The 21245-nt window shown below is 42.1% G+C and overlaps 1 protein-coding gene across 2 annotated transcripts in view; it reads right to left on the reverse strand.

The window, feature by feature from the left end:
- SPON1 (spondin 1) overlaps positions 1-21245 on the reverse strand; it is a 252810-nt gene that overhangs the window by 214199 nt on the left and 17366 nt on the right. For both annotated transcript variants that reach the window (XR_011995091.1, XM_072725596.1), the window contains exon 2: positions 17995-18101. Coding sequence is in view for 1 of the 2 variants with exons in the window: in XM_072725596.1 (XP_072581697.1) it covers positions 17995-18101 (107 nt within the window). In the remaining variant the exon portion in view is untranslated. The remainder of the gene's footprint in view (positions 1-17994; positions 18102-21245) is intronic.

Consider the following 21245-nt stretch of genomic DNA (forward strand, 5'->3'; position numbering starts at 1 on the left):
TGGAATTCAGCTAAAGATTAGCTTCTCCCATGCTCCCCTCATAAGCACTAATGCTTATTAAGCATCAATGTATTAGACATCATGTTAAATCCTTTCCTTACAATTACCTCATTTGATTCGCCCAGTGAAGTAGGTATTGTTACTACTATTCCCATTTCATAGGGAGGAAAAAAATGGGCTTAGAGAGGCCATGGAATGGAGTTGCAAAATCAACAGTAGTTTTCTTACACTTTCACCCTTCCATTCCCTTCTTAACCCCATCAGCCTGGATTTAGTGCTATTACTCCACTGAACTGGTTCTTCCAGTTTCTTCAATGGTCTCCATGTTGCCAGGAGACACTTTTCCATCATCTCCTTACATATCCTTCAGTGTCAGAGAGGACTAACCACTTTCTGTTTCCTAAAATACTCTCCTCTCATGTGTTCCCAGTTTTAAAATTTTTCTCCCTGGCTCTGGCTGTGGCTCTTTTTGCTTCTCCTCTCTACCTGACCTCTAAATCCGTGTCTGAGACTTGACACTAGTGATGTTTGGGGTCAGATAATTCTTTGTTGTGGGCAGCTGTCCTGTGCATTGATGGGTGTTTTTTTTTATTATTTTTTATTTTTTTAAAGATTTAATTTATTTATTCATGAGAGAGAGAGAGACAGACAGACAGACAGAGAGAGAGAGGGAGGCAGAGACACAGGCAGAGGAAGAAGCAGGCTCCATGCAAGGAGCCTGATGTGGGACTCGATCCCGGGTCTCCAGGATCACACCCCAGGCCGAAGGCGGCGTTAAACCACTGAGCCACCTGGGCTGCCCTTGATGGGTGTTTAGCAGCATCCCCGGCCTCTACCCACTGAAGACCAGTAGCACCCTCCCACACACCAGCAGTGATAACCCAGAGAGTTTCCAGACGCTGTCAAATGTCCCCATGGAACCTTGTAATGTTCCATGTCCTATGGAATGGAAGAACCAGTTTAGTGGAGTAATAGCAGTAAATCCAGGCTAATGGGGTTAAGAAGGGAATGGAAGGGTGAAGATGTAAGAAAAACAATCTGTAGGCGTAACTCTCTTGAGATACTTGGTTCTGAAGGGGATGCAGAGAAACGAGGTGGTGGGACATGTAGTCCTAGGACTTTCTGGATTTTTTAATGATAGGAGATCCTGGTGGTACTGCCTCCTCCCCAGCCTGGACCCTTGACCAGCCTTCTCAATGGTGTTCTTATTTGCTCTCCTTTGGCTGGATGCCTGTACCTTCTCATCTTCCATTGTACCCCTGGCTTTGTCAGCCGTGTGAAAATCCCATCACCTGTTCACTCGGCTCCTGCAACCAGGCTCTTGAGGGTTGATGGAGAAAATTTCAAATCTAGTCTGAAGGTTCCTCCTAGGGATGTGTTTTTTAAACTGGGTCTCTCTGTTGTTAGGCAGTCTTTCCATTCACTTTACGGACTTCATACTTACTCCTGTCCTTGTCCCCAGACTCTTTTATATCCTCAATCCTTAGCCCTGTCCTTGCTCCTCTACAGATGAGCTTGCCTCTACCTACTTGAAAAATACTTGTTGAGCATGTTTCTGGCCAAGCTGTAATCAATGTTTATGGATTTCTTGAAATGTGGTCTGTAGGGAATCTGTAACAGATTTATTTGGGGCATTCCTTTAAAAATGCAGGGCCCTCTGTCCCAAGTCCTCCCCCTCTTACATGCATAGAATCCAATTCTCTGAGTTGGGGGCCCAAAGGGGTGCATTAAAAATAAAAACCCAGGAGATGCTGATGTTCATTTCAATTTGAAAAAAAATGGTATTATATATTATTTGATCTTCTCAAGAATCTTGTGAGGGAGATATTAATATTAAAGACTGAATTCTATGGAGAGCATCCCCCTTGAAGTCTATCACCTTCATTTCTTGTTCATCAAATTGTTATATGTTTTCACCAGTTTCCTTTGCCTTCCCCTAGCCTTCAAATAAAGAAGCATTCCCTCCCACCCTGATCAAGAGTAAGTCCTCTTTAAAAGGCTGGCTTTAATCCAAGCCTTCCTTTCTTCCTTTGGTTCTTGATCTACCAGTTGATGATGACAATGATGATAGTGGTAGTTATAATAGCTGTTATCTATTGATCATATCGTATGTGCCAGCTCCTTACTTTGAAATGTCTTTTTTAATTTCATAGTTCATCTAATCTTCAAATATTTCTTCTACTCCTTTCTCTTTTTCCTTGTCTGGTATTCCCATTATACCTATGTTATACCTTTTGTAATTGTCCCACAGTTTTTGGATATTATGATCTCCCCCCACCCCACTCTTTTTTTCCTCTCTGCATTTCAGTTTGGAAAACCTCTACTGACATATCCTCAAGCTCACTAATCCTTTCCTTGGCCATGTCTGACCTGCTGATAAGTCCATCAAAGGTATTCTTCATATCTATTACAGTGTTTTTGGCTTCCAGCATTTTCTTTTGATTCCTTCATGGAATTTCAAATTCTTTGCTTACATCACCATCTGTTCTTGCATGTTGTCCACTTTTTCTGTTACAGTTCTTAGCATATCAGTCACAATTCTTTTAACTTCCCAGTCTGATAATTACAAAATCTCTGCTCTAAGTCTGGTTCTGATGCTTGCTTTGTCTCTTCAGACTGTGTTTTTTTTTGCCTCTTAGCATGCTTTCTAATTCTGTGTTAAAAGCCAGACACGATCTGTAGGATAACAGGAACTGAGATAAATAAAACTTTAGTGTGAGGTTTTCTGTTTATCTTGTTGGAAGTTGGACTGTGTTTAATGTTTGCTGTGGCTCTAGGTGTCAGAGGCTTCAATCCTCCCCCTACCCAGTATCCTTATTTCTGTCTTCTCTATGATTCTTGGTTTTCTCTAGAAACTCTTTCTTAAACAGAGTTTGTGCCCTGAATCTCTCTTAGTTATAATCCACTGTCATTATCCTGGAGGCCTATTGTTGGGACAATAAGGTATTGGGAAGGGGAAGCAGTCTATAACCTGATGATTAAATCTGGTTTTTACTGGGCCAGTCTCTGGGTGGTGACTTTCAAAAGCGTTTCTCAGCCCTCTTCTCTCTCTCTCTCCTTTTTTTTATAAATTTATTTTTTATTGGTGTTCAATTTGCCAACATATAGAATAACACCCAGTGCTCATCCCGTCAAGTGCCCCCCTCAGTACCCATCACCCAGTCACCCCCACCCCCTGCCCACCTCCCCTTCCACCACCCCTAGTTCGTTTCCCAGAGTTAGGAGTCTTTCATGTTCTATCTCCCTTTCTGATATTTCCCACTCATTCATTTGGGGAATATAAAAAATAGTAAAAGGGAATAAAGGGGAAAGGAGAAAAAATGAGTGGGAAATATCTTTTTTTTTAACCCTCCCCCCCACCCTTATGTGGGATAGGAAGGCTAGAGGGGGCTAGAGTTGGCTAATTGCCCTTCCCAAAGCCCAGATGTGGCTCTGGTAGTTTCACTTGAGGGGAAATCTTATTATGGAGACTGTTCTAGATATATATCAAAATGGTTATTTTTTTCCACTTCCCTCTACCAGGAGAGAATTTTTCTCTGATCTTCACCAGGTGTGGCTTCTGGAGGTAAAATTCACAAAAAGTGTGGAGATCCCCTAATTCTGAGCTCTGAGGATTTTAATTCTCAAGCTAGTCTCTACTCAGCATCTGGCTGAGTCAGTGACAAGAGAAATGTCCCTTTCAGTTACAGCCTCCAGCACTTCTGTTCTGGAGAAGCTGTGATTCTCAGTAGCCCCTGTCTCTCCAGTTTTGGGGCAAGGAGGAGCAGTTTGTCTTGTGTCCTTGATTCATGGATGGATATAATTAGAGTTATTGATTTTCAGTTTTTCAGCTTTTTTCTTGTGAGGACAGGAGTGGACTTCCAAGCTCTTTGTATGTGAAAGCAGAAACTGGAAATGCTTATCTAATCTTTACAACTCTCTGAGTTTATATTTTTCCAAACTGACAGGCAAGGAAACTGAAGCTTAGCAAGGTTAAATTAAGTGGCCCAAGCCCAAGTCAGTGAGGGGTAGAATGGCTCTATTGCCACTAAAATGGTAAAATTAAATTGAGATCCAAGCAAAGTCCGGTACCACGATCTAGAAAGGCAGCTGCACAAGCACAAGCTGCTTTAAGAAGAGGCCCGGAGGTATGCATAAGCATGTGTGTCCTCGCATAGATATATATAAAGAAGCCCTAGGATGGTAGCGGACTTTAAGAAGGAAAAGAGTTGAAAGTAGATACCAGAATCCTTGTTTCTACCAAAGAGTCAGTTTCATTCTATTGTCAAAAAAACAATTTGCTTTATGGCTGACTTTTAAAAGGCACACTGGTGGCACCTGGGTGAACTGAGTTGGTTGAGTGTCTAACTCTTGATTTCCACTCGTCATGTTCTCAGGGTCATGAGATCAAGCCCTGCATCAGACTCCAGGCTGAGCATGGAGCCTGCTTAAGATTCTCATTCTCTCTCTCTCTCTCTCTTCCTTTGCCCCTCCCCCTCTCGATAAATAAATAAATAAATAAATAGGCACACCTAAGAAACTGACAGGTATTGGGATGCCTGGGTGGCTCAGCAGTTGAGTGTCTGCCTTCGACTCAGGGTGTGATCCCAGGGTCCCGGAATCGAGTCCCACATTGGGCTCCCTGCATGGAGCCTGCTTCTCCTGTCTCTGCCTCTCTCTCTCTCTCTCTCTCTCTCTCTCTCTTTCTCTGCCTCTCTCTGTGTCTCTCATGAATAAGTAAATAAAATCTTAAAAAAAAAAAAAAGAAACTGACAGGTATTTATTAAATGCCTACTATATGCCAGGCACTGTGATAGTGCTGAACAGATATGTGCCAAACAAAGCAGTGCCCCTACCTTCATGGAGGAGACACGGTAGTGAGGAGAAATAGCTAATAAACCCTCTAACTATAACATGTCAGGTGGTGACAAGTAAAAGAAGAGAGTTAAAGCAAGGTAAATGGGATTGAGTGATGGGGGTGTTGTTTTCTAAGAGACGGTCAGAAATGGACTCTTTGACAAACACAACCTATGAGCAGAAACCTGAAAGAAGTGAGGGAGAGAGATCTAGGGAAAGAGCACCATGGGCAGAAGGAAGGGGAAATAAAGAGTCCTTGAAGCATGCATCAGTGGTTTAGCTGAAAACAAAAGCTCATTCAATCTGCAGCTGACATAAAGCTGTGAGGACAGTGATTAATTATGTTGGATAAAAGATGCCAAATCTAGAAGAATCTTGAAATGCTGGAGAGATGAGCTATGTTGAATAATCAATGTATCAGGGCAAAAATCTAAGGTCTTGAATTTTATTTCAAGAAGGTAATTGCACAAGAATGGGATTTGCAGTTGTGGTTTAGTCAATATGTGGTAAATGGATGGGAGCTCCTTCCAGCCAATACTCTGGCCTCCCCCAAAGAACTATGGAACATCAGGTACCGGGAGGGGGGGCAGCTGGAGGGACACTTCTGTGTCCAAGGGGGCACACTAAGACAGAGTAATTTGGCAAAGGTTATACATTCTCCCTACAAGTAAGATCTGAATCGGGCTCCTACTCAAATTCCTACTTGATCAGATGTGACAGAAACTGATAAAATAATATACATCAAGAACCTAAAAACTATCTGATACAGAAACTTGGGGTTCTATCCCATGGAAATTATCCAAAATATAGAAAAGAAAAGTCTGCAGGGCAGGGATTTTTGTCTGTTTGATCATAGCTATATTCTCACAGCCTAGAACATACCTTGTATATACTAATCTTAATAAGCATTTGTTGAACGAATAAATAAATTAAACAGATTTTCTTTATAAAAATGATTTCTAATATTTTTTAAATCTTCCAAAATTTCCTACAATAGGCTACTGTTTAAGTAAACTATGATCCACTCACTCTTTAGATTTACCTCTGTTTTAAAAAGCAAACAGTTTAAATGTTTGTAACACCAGAATTAAGATCTGTCCCATAAAGTAATTAGTTCTGGAATGGAGGTTATTATTCTCATTTTATTTATTTTATTTATTTTATTTTATTTTATTTTACTTATTCATGAGAGACACAGAGGGAGAGGCAGAGACATAGGCAGTGGGAGAAGCAGGCTCCCCGCAGGAAGCCGGATGTGGGACTTGATCCCCGGACTAGAAATCACACCCTGAGCCGATGGCAGATGTGCAACCCCTGAGCCACCCAGGCGTCCTTCATTATTCTCATTTTAAAGATGAGGGGATTACAAGAACACATAGTGACTTATTGGCATTTTTAAACTACTTACTTCATATGTGATAAAAAAAAATCCTTTGATGAGGACACAAACAAACAAATGGGAAGATATTCTATGCTCCTGGATTGGAAGAATTCACATTGTGAAAATGTCCATACTATCCAAAGCAATCCCCAGATTCGATGTAATCCCTATCAAAATACCAATAGCATTTTTCACAGAACTAGAATAAATAATACTAAAATTTGTTTGGAACCACTAAAGAATAGCCAAAGCAATCGCAGGTAAGAATCACAAAACTGGAAGTATGATAATACCTGACTTCAAAATATACTACAAAGCTGTAGTAATCAAAACAGTATGTTATTGGCACAAAAATAGATCATTGCAACATAATAGGGAGCCCAGAAATAAACCTACACTTACACAGTCAATTAATTTATGATAAAGATGGCAGGAATATACAATGGGGAAGGACAGTCTTTTCAATAAAGGGTGTTGGGAAAACTGGACAGATACATATAAAAGAATGAAAAGAATGACCATTTTCTTATACCATACACAAAACTAAAATCAAAATGTATTAAAGACCTAAATGTGAGACGTGAAACCATAAAATTCCTAGAAGAAAACACAGGCAATAATTTCTTTAACATTGGCCTTAGCAACATTTTTCTAGATATGTCTCCTGAGGCAAGGGGAACAGAAGCAAAAGTAAACTATTGAGACTACATCAAAATAAAAAGCTTTGCACAGCAAAGGAAGCCATCAACAAAATGAAAAGACAACCTACTGAATGATAGAAGATATTTGCAAATGATGTATCTGGTAAAAGGTTAATATCTGAAATATAAAAAGAACTTATACAACTCTACATCAAAAAACAAATTATCTGATTAAAAATGGGCAGAGGACCTTCATTTTTCCTGAGAAGACATCCAGATGGAAAGATGTTCAACATCATTCATCATCAGAAAAATGCAAATCAAAATGACAATGGGATGTTACCTTACACTTGTCAGAATGGTTAGAATAAAAAAGATAAGAAATAACAAATATTGGTGAGGATGTGGAGAAAGGGAACCCCTGGTGCACTGCTGGTGGGAATGCAAATTGGTACAGCCACTGTGGAAAACAGCATGGAGGTTCCTCAAAAAATTAAACATAGAAATACCATATGACCCGGTAATTTCACCACTGAGTGTTTACCCAAAGAAAAAAATTCCATTAATTTGAAAAGCTATATGCACATTTATATTTATTGCAGCATTATTTCCAATAGCCAAGAAATGGAAGCAACCCAAGTGTCCATCAACAGATGAATGGATGAGGATGTGGCATTTCTATAAATGGAATATTAAATGGAATATTGCTCAGCCACAAAAAAAGATAAGATCTTGCCATGCACAGACCTAGAGAGTATTATGTTAAATCAGACAGTGAAAAATACCACATGATTGCACTTATATGTGGACTCTAAAAAACAGAACAAATGAATAAACAAACAAAAAGCAGAAATGGACACATAAATACAGAGAACAAACAGATGGTTGCCAGAGGGGAGGCGTGAGGGGGGATGAACAGAATGAGTGAAGGACAGTGGGAGATGCAAGCTTCCAGTTATGCAACGACTATGTCACGGGGACGAAAGGTGCAACCCAAGGAACACAGTCAATGGTAGTGTAATAGCGCTGTATGGGGACCGATGTGGTGAACACAGCATAATGTATACAGTTGTCAAATCATTATGTCGTACACCTGAAACAGGTGTGTCAACTATACTTCAATTAAAAAAATAAAAAATTTTAAAGTAGGGCAGCCCCGGTGGCTCAGCAGTTTAGTGCCACCTTCAGCCTGGGGTGTGATCCTGGAGACCCGGGATCGAGTCCCATGTGGGGGCTCCCGGCATGGAGCCTGCTTCTCCCTCTGCCTGTGTCTGTCTGTCTTTCTGTCTGTCTGTCTCTCTCTTTCTCTTTCTGTCTCTCATGAATAAATAAAATCTTTAAAAAAAAATTTTTTTTAAGTAAAAATAGAGGCCCCTGGCTGGTTCATTCAGAAGAGCATGTGACTCTTAATCTCAGGGTTGCAAGTTCGAACACCATGTTGGGTATAGAGATTACTTAAAAATCTTTAAGAAAATAATAATAAAAGTGAACAATAAAGATGAGAGGATGGCAAGGCTACACGGTGCTTACCGGCATTTTTAAGCTACTTAATACATACCTGATAGAATTTTGTTGGGGGCAGTAACAATTTTATATTATCGGCTACACAATTCTACAACATATTTAAAAATTATTTCCAGACCTTTAGAAAGATGGATGGAAACAATACTAGCTCCCATGCAAGAAAGCGTGAGACCTACTAATGCCCACAAACAAGGGGGAAAGGCCAGAAATTCTAGCGGCAAGTCATCCATCCATTTGGAAAACATTTATCAACTGGCCAGTATGCCAAGCCCTTGGGAGGCCGTGGGAACACAGAGGCGGCCACGGCCCAGACGTCTGCTGCCCTGCAGAATGCTGTGGGGGAACGGGGATTTAACAGATTGGGGCCACAGCGTGTGGAGAACTAGGATAAAGGGATGTGCCAAGTGTGCAGGAGCTCAGAGATGCGGGAGGGGCCCATGCTCCAGATGGGATGGAAATGGGACATGGGTGGCAGGTGAGGAACCCGTGAAGTGATAGACCCAGTGTGCTCTCTGGAACGAGCCTGAAGGGATGTTAGGGGACCAGCAGGCACCTTCTGTGTGTCTGTCCCACACTTTTGCTCCCAGAGCTACACGAACTGCTGAAGGGACGAGACAGCAGAGTCTGTCCTCACGGTTTCCACCCTTGCACACTGCCACTTACAGTCCTGTGCCCCTTGTCATGTTTCTGTCTCACTCAGTGTCACCTGGCCTGTGTGATGTGGATGAGAATAGCACCAACCTCCCGGGAGGGTCAGAAACAGACTGGAAACCAGTACACTTACTTATTTATGGGACAAGTATGTGCTAAGGGCCTGTTGTGTGGCAAGCACTGAACCGAGCACGGGGTGTGCTTTTGTGAAAGAATCAAGCGGTCCTGTTCTCATGGAACTTGGAGCTAAGAGGGAGAAAATTAAACAACTAAATGGGTTCATACCTGGAGGTGATAGTTGTCATTCCCCTACACACACACACCCCATTCGCAGCCTTTGTCAGAGTAGAATTTGAAGCTGGGTTCAGTGAAGCTGCGGTGCGGGCGGAGGTCACAGAGCCAGGGATGGAGCCCAGCCAACCACCTAGCACCCTCACTGACCGCAGTTCTGCTTTTATTTACTGGGTATTCTGGATCCAGCAACACTGAAGTTTTTTTATTTTACTTTATAGCCTTCTCAATCATATTGCAGTGAAGTTAGAAAGAGTCAGACGAGGCTGCCTCTGCTCTCACTGGTGGAGCTGGACATACAGGAGGCTGGTTATACCCCAGATGGGATGTCTGCCCTGTACAGGTTGGGGTTTGTGATTCACCTGCCCCAGGGATGTGGGAAGAGTCCCTGAAACTGCAGGCTCAGGAGGAAGAGACCTAGACTGACGGTTCATTATATCCCAGCAGTGTGTTGGGAGTTCTACACAAATTATCTCATCCGATCCTCAAAATAACCTTTATCATCCTTGTTTTATAGATGAAGGAACTAGGATTCAAGGACATTAAGCGACTTCTTCAGCCAGCAGGTAGGAGCAGAATTTGAGCCCAGGTGCACTGACTCCAGAACCATGTTCTTTTCACACACCCAGTATACATTCTAAATAAAAAAGTTAAGCTAGAATTGGAAGAAGAATGAGATACATGGTCTTTTTTGAGGATGAAAAATCAGCTTGGAAATGGGAATGCTTTCTCCTTTCATAATATCTCATATACCCACCAGTGACACTATCAAATTCCAAATGACCACCTCTAGAAATAGAGGAGCACGTGTGTGTGTGTGTGCGCACGCGCGTGCACGCAGAAAGAGAGAACAGCTTTGGTTTAACCCTGTAATTTAATTCTTGAAATTAATAATAAAGAAATGTTCACAGATGCTGACAAAGATTTATGTGTTGTGTTCACTGTGGTGGCTTTTTCAGAAGCAAAGAGAAAAAAATAAAAAGGAAAACTGGAACTACCTATCTTGCCCAACAATAGAGGAATGGTTGAATAAATTATAATTCAATGGAATAGTGGAGTATCATAAAGCCATTAAAATTCATGCTCTGGAATGATGTTTAATTGCATTGAAATATACTCATAATACAATATTCATGAAAAATAAAAGAGGATCTAAGACCCTATATATAGTTTGGTTCCGATATTTGTTGAACACCTACATATATGCATATATTTTTAAAATCCCGGGAGGAAATGTACCCAAATGTCAGTGATGATTATCTGTAAGATGACATTTTTAATTTCTTCTTTATCCTTCCCTGTATTTATCCTTTTCTGTATTTTCCAACACAAAGCAAAAATGAGCTCTGTTGCTCCAGTCCCATAGAGCATCTGGTTCTCAGACTCAGGACTTGCTTGCTTGGAAGAAAACTACTTGTCCTCAGGAGCAGACGTCAGAGATTGGGGCTGTGGAAGCCTGAGGACCCAATGTCCACCTCAGGTACTCACAAGGCAAGCTACTTCTCACTCCTCTTACAAATGATTTCAGACAGTAATTTAAAAAAAAGAAAGCTGGGTGTCGAACAAGAGGTATTGTCATTGCTTTTAAAATGTGTTCTTTTGATGGTTCTTTTAGAATCACATCTCTACAGAGGCATTTTACACTGAGTGAGTTCCTGAAGGGAAGGGGTTGGCACAGCATGTCTTTCATACCCTGGTTCATCTGTTCATTCATTCATTCATTCATTCATGTTAGAAAACTTACTATGTCCTCACTGGGCTCTATGCACTAATCAAAAATGATACAGTGAAACTTTAAGTAGGGAAAGTTTTAAGATGGAAGTTTGAGGAAAGAGTAGAGCGGTCCTCACACATACCCTTCATGTTCACCCCTTGTCCACCTGTAAACTTCAACCACCCAAAGAGACAAGTCAGAGTAATCCCCTCCTTAAATGTCCTTTCTCTCCTCCCAAATCAGCACTCATGCCTCATTTCCTAAAGATGACTGTTTTCTTATCTGCACACACGCAGCAATTCTAGTGCCCAGCATGTTGCAATATAGTTCTTTCCATATAGTTCTTATCGGCTTGCTTAATGTACTTCCACAAATCCAAGTCTCTCTTCTTGTACATGGGCAATTGGCTTACTCTATGTCACAGGTGGGAAATGATAGAATTCCCTTAGGGTAAACAAATGAAACCATCCCAAGATGTAAAGAAGTAAATATCTAGGTGCTCCTGTAACCCACTTGGGATCCGCTAGTGTACACAGCATAACAGGGTTGGAAATCTGGCTGTAGATTTTGACCTCTTGATACCAGGGGCCAGGCCTTAATTATTCATCTCAGTATGCTTAGAGCCTACTATGCTGCCTTTCACATAGCTAGTAATTAGTGCTTTCACTAATTCATCTGACCTAGCATTTGCTGAGTGTCCACCATCTGCCAGCCATGGTGCTGATTGTTAGAAATATACTAGTGAGCAAAACAGATACGGTTTTTCCCTACAATTTGGTAGGGGCAGAGCAATGTTAAACAAATAATCCTACAAACAAATACATAAGTGTAAATTGTAAAAACCACTCTGAAGGGTAAGTACAGAGTGCTATGAATGCTAAGGAACTATCTGAATAAATGAATGAATGAATGAAAACACTGCATTTTACACTGTAATATTTATTCACTAGGAGGGTGTACGCTATATATATAAAGAGAAAATATTGTGAGCTCCCTCAGGATGGCTTAAGAATCCCATAAGACAATCTAACTCCTGTGTTCATGCTCCTATGATACGTCCTAAGACCTCATCAGTTTTTCGTGGTGCTATCTCATAGATGACTCATTCTGAATTTACAGGCAACTAAAAATCCCAAAGTATTTTGTTGTTGTTTGCTCAATGTGCTGCCACAAATTCAACTATCTCGTCTTGCACATGTGCAATTGGTTATTTGGATCTAAGCAGGTGATCTTCTGTGTTCCTCCATTAGCTTTCATCTTGCTAGATTTGGTCTATCAACTTGACGTCCCCAAACCTATGATTGGGGATTGCCCCAATCCTAGTCCTGACATGGGAATATATAGTTCCCTTCACATCAGTGAGTGTGGTTACCATGATGAAACGCCCATTATCAGGCTGTTGAAAGGAGTGCTGAGTAGAATTTTATAATCACTTTTGCAATACCTATCAAAAACATTAAAATGTCCATACCCTTTGCATTTGAAATGCAAATGCAATGAAATAGATTGCAAAGGATACGGCAGGTTGAAAAATCCTAGTATCTTTTTAAGGGCATGATTAAACTGAGGGGACTGTAATAGAAGATTTTCCCGTAAACTAAGAAAATTCCTAACAACAGGCTTGCAATAGCACATTTTGTTTTTAGAAAAGTGTGTCCAAACCTCTTTGAGCTTCTCACGTAGCTCAGGCCCCATTAGATGCAAATACAGATTATTAATGAAGAGAAAATGAAAAGAGGTTAGAAACAGGTGATTAAGAATACAGAATAATCAGTCATTATAAAGATACTTGTTGCTATGGTATTGATAAGGGATCGTCTCAGGCAAACAACGCTTTATAAATGAGGCTTTCTTCCTTTGATTGGCAGACTATTACCCAAGCTGGTTGATGCCTACAGGCCTTAAGAGCAAAATAAAGGGATGGTATTATAAATTGCCAGCTTAAAATTTTGCCAATAAATATTTGAGTGCCTACTCCTTGTGGAGCATGCTTAGAGGTACTGTCTGGTGGAGCTTATAATTTAATGGAAGGGGACAGAACATTCAAGTCAACAAGGACACTGACACATCATGTGGAATAAAGGCAACAGGACAAAAATTAAGTGGGGAAGAAGGACAGGAAGTCCAGTCTAGAAATGGAAGGTGGGGGGAGAGGGAGAATTTCAAATAGGGTGATTCGGATGGCCTCCCCGAGAAAGGGACATCTGAGCAGAGACCTGAAGGAAGTAGGAGAATGAGCTGGACTGTTGGCTGGGCCATGGGCATTCCAGGGAGCAATTCGGTTTTAGCAATGCAATTTTACAGGATTAGTGGGTTACTTTTATGCAGGCAGTTCATCCCCTGCATTCCTTGTCACTTTCAATTAACCATAAGCACACCCAGCTCGCTCATCAAAGACAGAGTCCCATGTCTCTCCCTTCTGGCAGCCAGAGACAGATACCCTCGTCTGTGCCAAGGCTGCCATGCTGGACCCGCCACTGGAAGCAGAGAAGTAGCCCTACCCCCTTCTCCTTGGGCCTTCTGCCACATGGTGAGAGCGTAACCCTGTACCCAGTGGCCCCATTCCCTCCCCTGCTGAGTCTAAAGGGGCATTAAAATTCACATTTGTTTGTACCTGGTGAGTCTGCATTCTCTGTGTAAGGGCTCACTCATGTAGAAGCAAAATCACCCAACTCCCAGAGTTACTTTCAGAACTAAGTGTGTAATCTTTAACCAGATTTAAAGAGCAGTAGAATTTTGTTATTGTGGCAAAGTCCTCAAAATCGTTGTATCTGGAGTGAGGATGTTAACAAAGAAGGAGATCTAAATAGCAGTTAATCACTATGTATATGTTTTTAAAATCACCATGGCCTTTGCAGTTTCTGGTCACCTGCTCAAGTTCCAGCCACACCTGCCGGCAGCAGAGCTAATGTAAGGTACAGTTACAAGGAGGACACTGTGAGGTATAGGAGGGCAGGACTGTGTCTGGTTTTTTTACCCATCGTTACCCCCCAGTGCCTACCTTGGTGCCTGGCACGTAGGAGACACTCCATAAATGCTCACGAGTAAATGAATGACACCAAAGATGATAGCTTTGGTAGAGAGAGAGGAGACCTGCGTGCTCAAGTGGGAGGGGGCAGGTATAGAGACTACGATGTTTGAAGCAGGAGAGGTAAGGTGGAGGCATGGCCTGGGATTCCTCCCCCTATGGCCTCTGGGACAAGGGGAACTGAAATGGAGCATGCATTTCATGCACAAGGGCAGGGCAGGGGCAGGGGGAGGAAGGGTGAGAACATCACTGGCGCACTGTTTGGCCCCTCTCCCCCACGTAGATGTTGGATTATTTTGGTCACTTTACTTAGCAGCTTGGAGACTCAGTTCCATCCCCTGGAAAATGTGGGTAACAGCACTGACCTCACAGGGTTGCTGTGAGAACTAAGTAGGATAATGCATATAAAACCCTTGGCACAGAGACTTCTACCATAAAAACGTCCTAGTAGACTCTCATGTTTTCACTTAACGTGGACACGTTGGGAGGCAGAGTACACCGTGTTGGGGAGCAGCGATCCAGAGCCAGACTGGCTGAGTCTGAATCCCAGCTTTATCACTCCGAGCTGAGTGGTCTTAAGAAAGTTACTTAATTGCCCTGAGCCACAATTCCCTCATCTGTGAAAAACAGGACAACAACGCCTATCTCCTAGGGTTGCTCTGCGGATTAAATCAGTTAATAAATGTAAACCACTTAGAACAGTATCTGGCACACAAGCATTATTACTGTCTGCTAGGTGGTTTTTTTTTTAAAGATTTATTTATTTATGATAGACATAGAGAGAGAGAGAGGCAGAGACACAGGAGGAGAGAGAAGCAGGCTCCATGCCGGGAGCCCAACGTGGGACTCAATCCTGGGACTCCAGCATCGCACCCTAGGCCAAAGGCAGGCGCTAAAGCGCTGAGCCACCAAGGGATCCCCTAGGTGCTTTTTTTTTTTTTTATATTTGTTTCCCACTTTGATTCCTCTGGGACTAGTGGAAGCAGCGAGGATATGTGGGAGCAGATGGATGTGTTGATGTGATGGTGGACAAGTTCATATTGGATGGACTGGATCCAGGTCTCATTTCAACACTGGTTCTCAAACTCGAGCAGACACACCGGATTCACCCTTTGTTAAAGCATGGGTCGTGCTCAGAGTTTCTCATTCAGTAGGTCTGGGTGGGGCTTGAGATTTTGTATTTCTAACAAGTTCCCAGATGGTGCTGATGCCGCTAGTCCAGGGACCACACTCTGAGAACCCTCGTGACGTTATAAAAAAGGATGTCCGAAGCTCCAAAAGATGGAGGAAGGAAGGATGCGTAAAAAGATAGGGGTTCTGGAATCTTCCAAATAGGACTGTGCAATGGACACTAGCGGAAAGAATGACGTGTTCATTTATTCACTCAACAAACAATTATTCACTGCCCACCGTGAGCTGTGCCCTGTATTCACCCATCAGTTTAAAGGAACAAGATTTAGTGGAGTAGAAATGATAATGAGTGGGAAAGGACTATCAATTTATTGAATTGAAACAGAAGCCTTTAAAGAAAGAAGCCACATCCTCCTCAGGCCCACTTCTACATCGTGTCTCCATTAGGTCTAACTCAGGCATCATTTGTGTGTGTGTGTGTGTGTGTGTGCGCGCGCGTGTGTCTTATAGGATATACATAAAATTGGCCAATCTAACCATTTTAAGTGTACAGTTCAGTGGCATCCAGTACACCCACATTTTCATACCGTCATCACCCCTGTTCCCCTCCAGAATGTTTTTTTCATCTTCCAAACTGAAACTCTATTCCTGTCCGTCAATAGTTCCCCATTCCCTCTTGCCCTGTGCTCCCTGGCAACTACCGCTAAACTTTCTCTTTCTCTGGATTTGACTGCCCTAGCTCCTTCACGTAAGTGGAATCATATAGTACGTGTCCTTTTGTGACTAGCTTACTTCACCTTCACACAGTGTCATCAAGGTTCACTCATGTTGTAGCATGTGTAAGAATTTCCTTCCTTGTTAACAGTTAATATTGCGCTGTATGTGTACACATTTGTTTATTCATTCTCGCATCAATGGATGTTTGGGTTGTTTATACCTCTTGGCTACTGTCAATAGTGCTACTATGAACAGGGGTGTACAAATATTTGGTTGAACCCTGCTTTCAGCTCTTTTGAGTATATATATATCTCTCTAAATATCATCTTAAAGCAGATAAATTTTGTTTAGGTGAAAATTAAGGTCACACATTCCCCATCCAACCTTCCAACCCTCTACCCTTTTCCCTTCATAGAACTTTACCCCTCCTGACACTCAGGTACCCAGATGTCTCAGCCGCCTGAATCTGATAAATCATCCACACCTCCAGGTAAATTAGCACAACAAGGACCAGGGGAATATATCTCAATGCTTTATGGGCTGAAGGCATGCATGAATCTCCCTTTTGCTATGATGACAAGCTTACCAAGACACTGTCCAAACACACTTGTGCCAGGAGCCTATTCAGTACTATTCAGAGATTAAACAATTTAGTCTCTGGGATCAGACACCTGGTGGAGGGACCTGGTGTCTTACTATTTACTAACTGTTGAAGCAAATGAGTTAATCTTGCCAGTTTCAATTTCCTGATCCATAAAATACGGATACTAGCTCCTGTTCACTTGGTTGTTTGGAGAATTAAAGTGAGATGTAGGCACACTAATTAAATTAAGATAAACCAAGATAAGGTGAAGAACTTAACATAGCACCTGGCATATAGTCAGAACCCAACAGATATTGGGCATTGTTAGTATTATAATTGAGTAACTCCTTCAGATATATGCCCCAAAAGTTCCTCCTACCTAGATACACAGAAGGACATTATAATGAGCATGGAATCAATAGTCCCACTAGGCCAGAGGCCCAGAGGCCTAAACAATGGACATTTTTTTAAGACATGGGATTCAAAATTACCACCTGGCTACAAAGATTAAAAGATGTCTTTGGATGGGGAAGATATTTTGGGGAAGGGTCCTCTGTGGCACCCACAATTACACGAGTCCCCAGCAGTCAACTATGGGTGTATCTTTGAGGTTGTTTTTTTTTTTTTCTTCTGAGTTTGCAAATGCCAGATACAAAACAGATTCTAGAACAATGGAAATTTGAGATGAGAAATGGATATAGCCAATTTGGCCAGGCCTCCTCCTAGGATGGCCCCAATCCTTCTGGGACATGTTCTGATGACTGGACAGCCTTTTTCTAAATCTCTGAAAGGGGATGATGTTCCCGCCATTTCCCTTGGAAGAATATTCCACGGTGAAATATGACTCACTGTCAGGGCCCTTGCCTTTAAGATTCTCTTTCTTCTCTTGACCCACTTTCGTCTTGCTGTGCCCTTTTGTGCAAAGTCAAACACAGCCTCCCCTGGAGGAGGCTGCTCTATGAGGACTGACATTTAAAGACCATTACCACCTCTAACACTCAGCCCTGTTCATTTAGCCAAGCAAAGCATGTTTAATTCTTTTAATCTCCTCTCATAAATCAATCTCTTCGTTCCCTTAATAGTCCTTCTCCTATGCTTTGAATTCCTTCCAGTCTGGCCATCCTAAGCTCTTGTTCCGTTTACACTTGAGAATTGCCTGTCAATCTCGAAATGGCTCTCAGGAAAACCAGCTGGGCCCTGCCAGGGCTCCAAGTGCTCCCACGGTGCTGGGCTGTCTGCTGCCCACAGACACTGGGAGGCCTGAGAAGAGCCCTGCCTGTTGGCCAGATCTGAAGGCCTTCAGGCATTTGCTGCCTACACTACTATGTCTTTCACGTGGACCTGACCCACCTGGCCCATGGTCACGGGAAGTGCCCGAGAAGCCACCTCAGACATTTTGATCTCTGCTGTCACTCCAGCTCGTCTACATGTCCACCCTTCACCTGGCGTTCACCCGCAAGGGCACAAGGGCAACTGAGGAGCCCAGAGGGGTCTTACCTGGAAGGTCCCAGCATGGTCTTCTTCCTTATCACCCTCTCTGTTCTCTTTGAGGGCAATTAATGTGAATCCTCTGAAGTATGAGGGAGGGGCAGCTGAAAGTGTTACTGTGGAGAGAGAAGAAAGCAGATTAGAAGCACAGGAACTAGCTGGCTTCCATCTGACAAATGGATGTTCGTGACTTCTCCATCAACACGTCAGACCTGTGGGTGGGAAGGGCAGTGGACAGTAGAGAAGCCTCATGCCTCTGAGTCATGAGCTATTGCCCTCCACCCTGCTCCCCCTTACATTTCAGAACCTGCAAAATTCCTGAACTATGATCTTAGTTGGGCCTCCCTGAAGCAACAAAGGCTTTGGTGAGCTCCCTCCCAGTATTCACAATTTGATAAAGATGGTCCCCAGTCAGCAACCCCCATCTTGACAGCTATCTAGTATTACACTTCCATCAGACTGGTCCAAGAGAAATCTAGCAGCTCACAGCACAAACTCCCTCACGAGGTCCTGTAGGGGCAGAGGCTGCTGTGCGTTTTTCAAAACATACTTCCCTTTTCTTGTGGGCTCTCAGCTAAACCAAATTCTCAGCTTCCCTTGAAGTTAGGTCTGTTTGCACCCTCATCCTGCCAAGGGAAAGCATGAACAGACATGATGCCTACCGCTTCCTGCCTGGCCCATACAAACTCTCCATAGGATCCTCCACTCTTCCTCTCCTATCTATGCCTGCTGAATGCAGGGGATCCAGTAGAAGACTCTGGTATCCAGGGGAAGATGGTGGGGCCACAGGATGGAAGGAACCTGGGTTTCTGAAAAGCTACACAGAGAATCATCCACTGAGCAGAAACATCCATATTCTACTTTGCATGAACTGGAAATAAACTTATATTGGGGAGGATTTTTTGTTATAGCAGTTGGAGTTATGACTCTACATTCCTTCTCTTACTTCTCACACCTACCCAGATAACTATGTGTTCATGGAAATCTAGCTTAAGGGCCTTCTCAGTAATCATGGTCACCCCTTCCTTTGTATCTCCAATCTCTCGAGATGGAAATCCTTTATTGCAATTTTTGCACCACATTGCAATTCCCTTTTTACCTTCCTTCTCCACTGGACTGTGAGTTAATGCTGGAGAGGAACTCGTTTTAATTCTCTTTGCAACCCTAGCGTAGAGCCTGACATCTAATAAATGCTCAATTCAAGTTGCTTGAAATTCATATAAGTTGAGATTTAAATTACTCTTTGGACTAAAGTGCTAAGATTCTAGCCTTAAGAAACATGGAATTATAGATTATCGGAGCCTCAAGCCTACCCCAAGAATCCTTCGTTCCAGACTCCCAATTTCACAGATAGGAAACAAAGACACAGAGAAGTCACCAGACACCCCAAGGTAGTAGGACCACTCAGAGGCAGACGTAGGGACAGACTCCTTCCCCAGCTTAACATTCTACCCATGGTGGTACATATTGAGTGTATAGTATGGGTATTCCACAACTGTTAAGTTTTGAAATTTTAAAAATCCACTCACTTGACATATAACATTTACATGATTCTGATAAGAAACCCCTGTTGGGGAAGGACATTCTAGTCTTCTTGTTTCAGCTCTAAAAATAAAGGACCCCAAACCAAAACTTAAACAATCATCTTGGATAAGGCAACAGTGGTCACGATGATATCTCAGGGAGGGACTCTGAGACACGAAGATTGCAAATCTCATGCTATAATTGGTCAGTTCATCCCACAGAAGTAATAGAGCATCCTGACTGGCCACTGATGTCTATAAAATGTCAGAAAGACCTTCCCAGTAAGGCAAAAAGGGCATGAGAAAAAGCACAGTAAAAGAGAGTCAGGAAAGTAGGGTGCCCAACAGTGGCCAGCAGAAAATGATGACTGTGATGTCAGAAGAAAGAGGTGAGATCTCTGAGGGACAAAATGACAGCCTTAAAGCAGTCTGAGGCTATCTAGAGTGGGGTGGCAAATGACCAAGCAAAACAGAAACAGACTCATGGTTACAGAGAACAATCTGGTGGTCCTCAGAGGGCAGTGGAGTGGGGGGGATGGGTGAAATCAGGGAAGAAGATTAAAAGGTACAAACTTCCAGTTAGAAAATAAGTAAGACACGGTGATGCAACATACAGCATAGGGAATATAGTTAATAATATTGTAAAAACTTTGTATGGTGACAGAGAGTAGCTAGATTTATCAGGGTGATTGCTTTGTGATGCATAGAAATGTTGACTCACTATGCTGTGCACCTGAAACTAATATAATATTGTCTGTCAACCGCACTGCAATTAAAAAAAACCCTACTGGTGGGCATGATAACAGCACTTACCTCAAAGTAGGAGTGTGAAGTGTGAATGGAAAGTTCTTAAAATCCTGCCTGGAATATAATAGGCACTTAATAAATATTAGCTCTTATTATCAGTGATGAGATTATCACACTGCATTTTGTGGATAAGTGTTTTTTACCTATTCATTTAAGTCCTTCAAAAGCAATAACCATATCTAAGCTTAGCACAGTGATTAGCAAGAGGTGATGTGCAGTTAAGTTCACTGAATCGTGTTCATGGACTAGTAAACTTAGTATTATAAAGACGTCAGTTCTTCTGAAATTGATTTATAGATTTAGCGCAATCGAAATTAAATTGCCATCATGGTTTTTCTGTGAAATGATAGGTTGATTCTAAAATGTCTATTAAAAATACAAAGGGACATTAAAAAAAAAGAAAATGCAAAGGGTAGAGGATATCCAAGGTAATCCAGAGAAAGTAAAAAGTTGGAGGGCTTGTACTACCACATATCAAGACTTACGCAGCTACAGAAGTTCAGCTAGTGTATTGTAGCAAGAGGAAGAGAAGAGGCCAAATGTAGAATCTGGGGTCTAGAAAAAGTTTCACAAGTACATGGAAACTTGATGTGTGATTAAGGATGTACTGCAGAGCAGTTGGGGGGAAAGACGATTATCTTAAAAAAAGGTGCTAGGGCAACTGGACAACTTGTAGAAACAGGTGAATCTTGGTCTCTACACATCACACACAAAATAAACTTCACAGAGATGGTGGAGCTAAACGTGAAGAGCAAAACAACAAAGCTTTGAGAAGTTGGCCAAGGATGAAATATGAATGACCTTGGAGTCAGAAAGATTTTTTTATTATTTTTTTCAGAAAGATTTTTTAAAACAGGACATTAAAAAAAAACACTGACAATAGAGGAGAAGACATATAAATGGGATGATATAAAAATTTTGCTCAACAAA

This window comes from Vulpes vulpes, chromosome 11 (genome assembly GCF_048418805.1).
Source record: "Vulpes vulpes isolate BD-2025 chromosome 11, VulVul3, whole genome shotgun sequence".
In the NCBI taxonomy this organism is placed as follows: Eukaryota; Metazoa; Chordata; class Mammalia; order Carnivora; family Canidae; genus Vulpes; species Vulpes vulpes.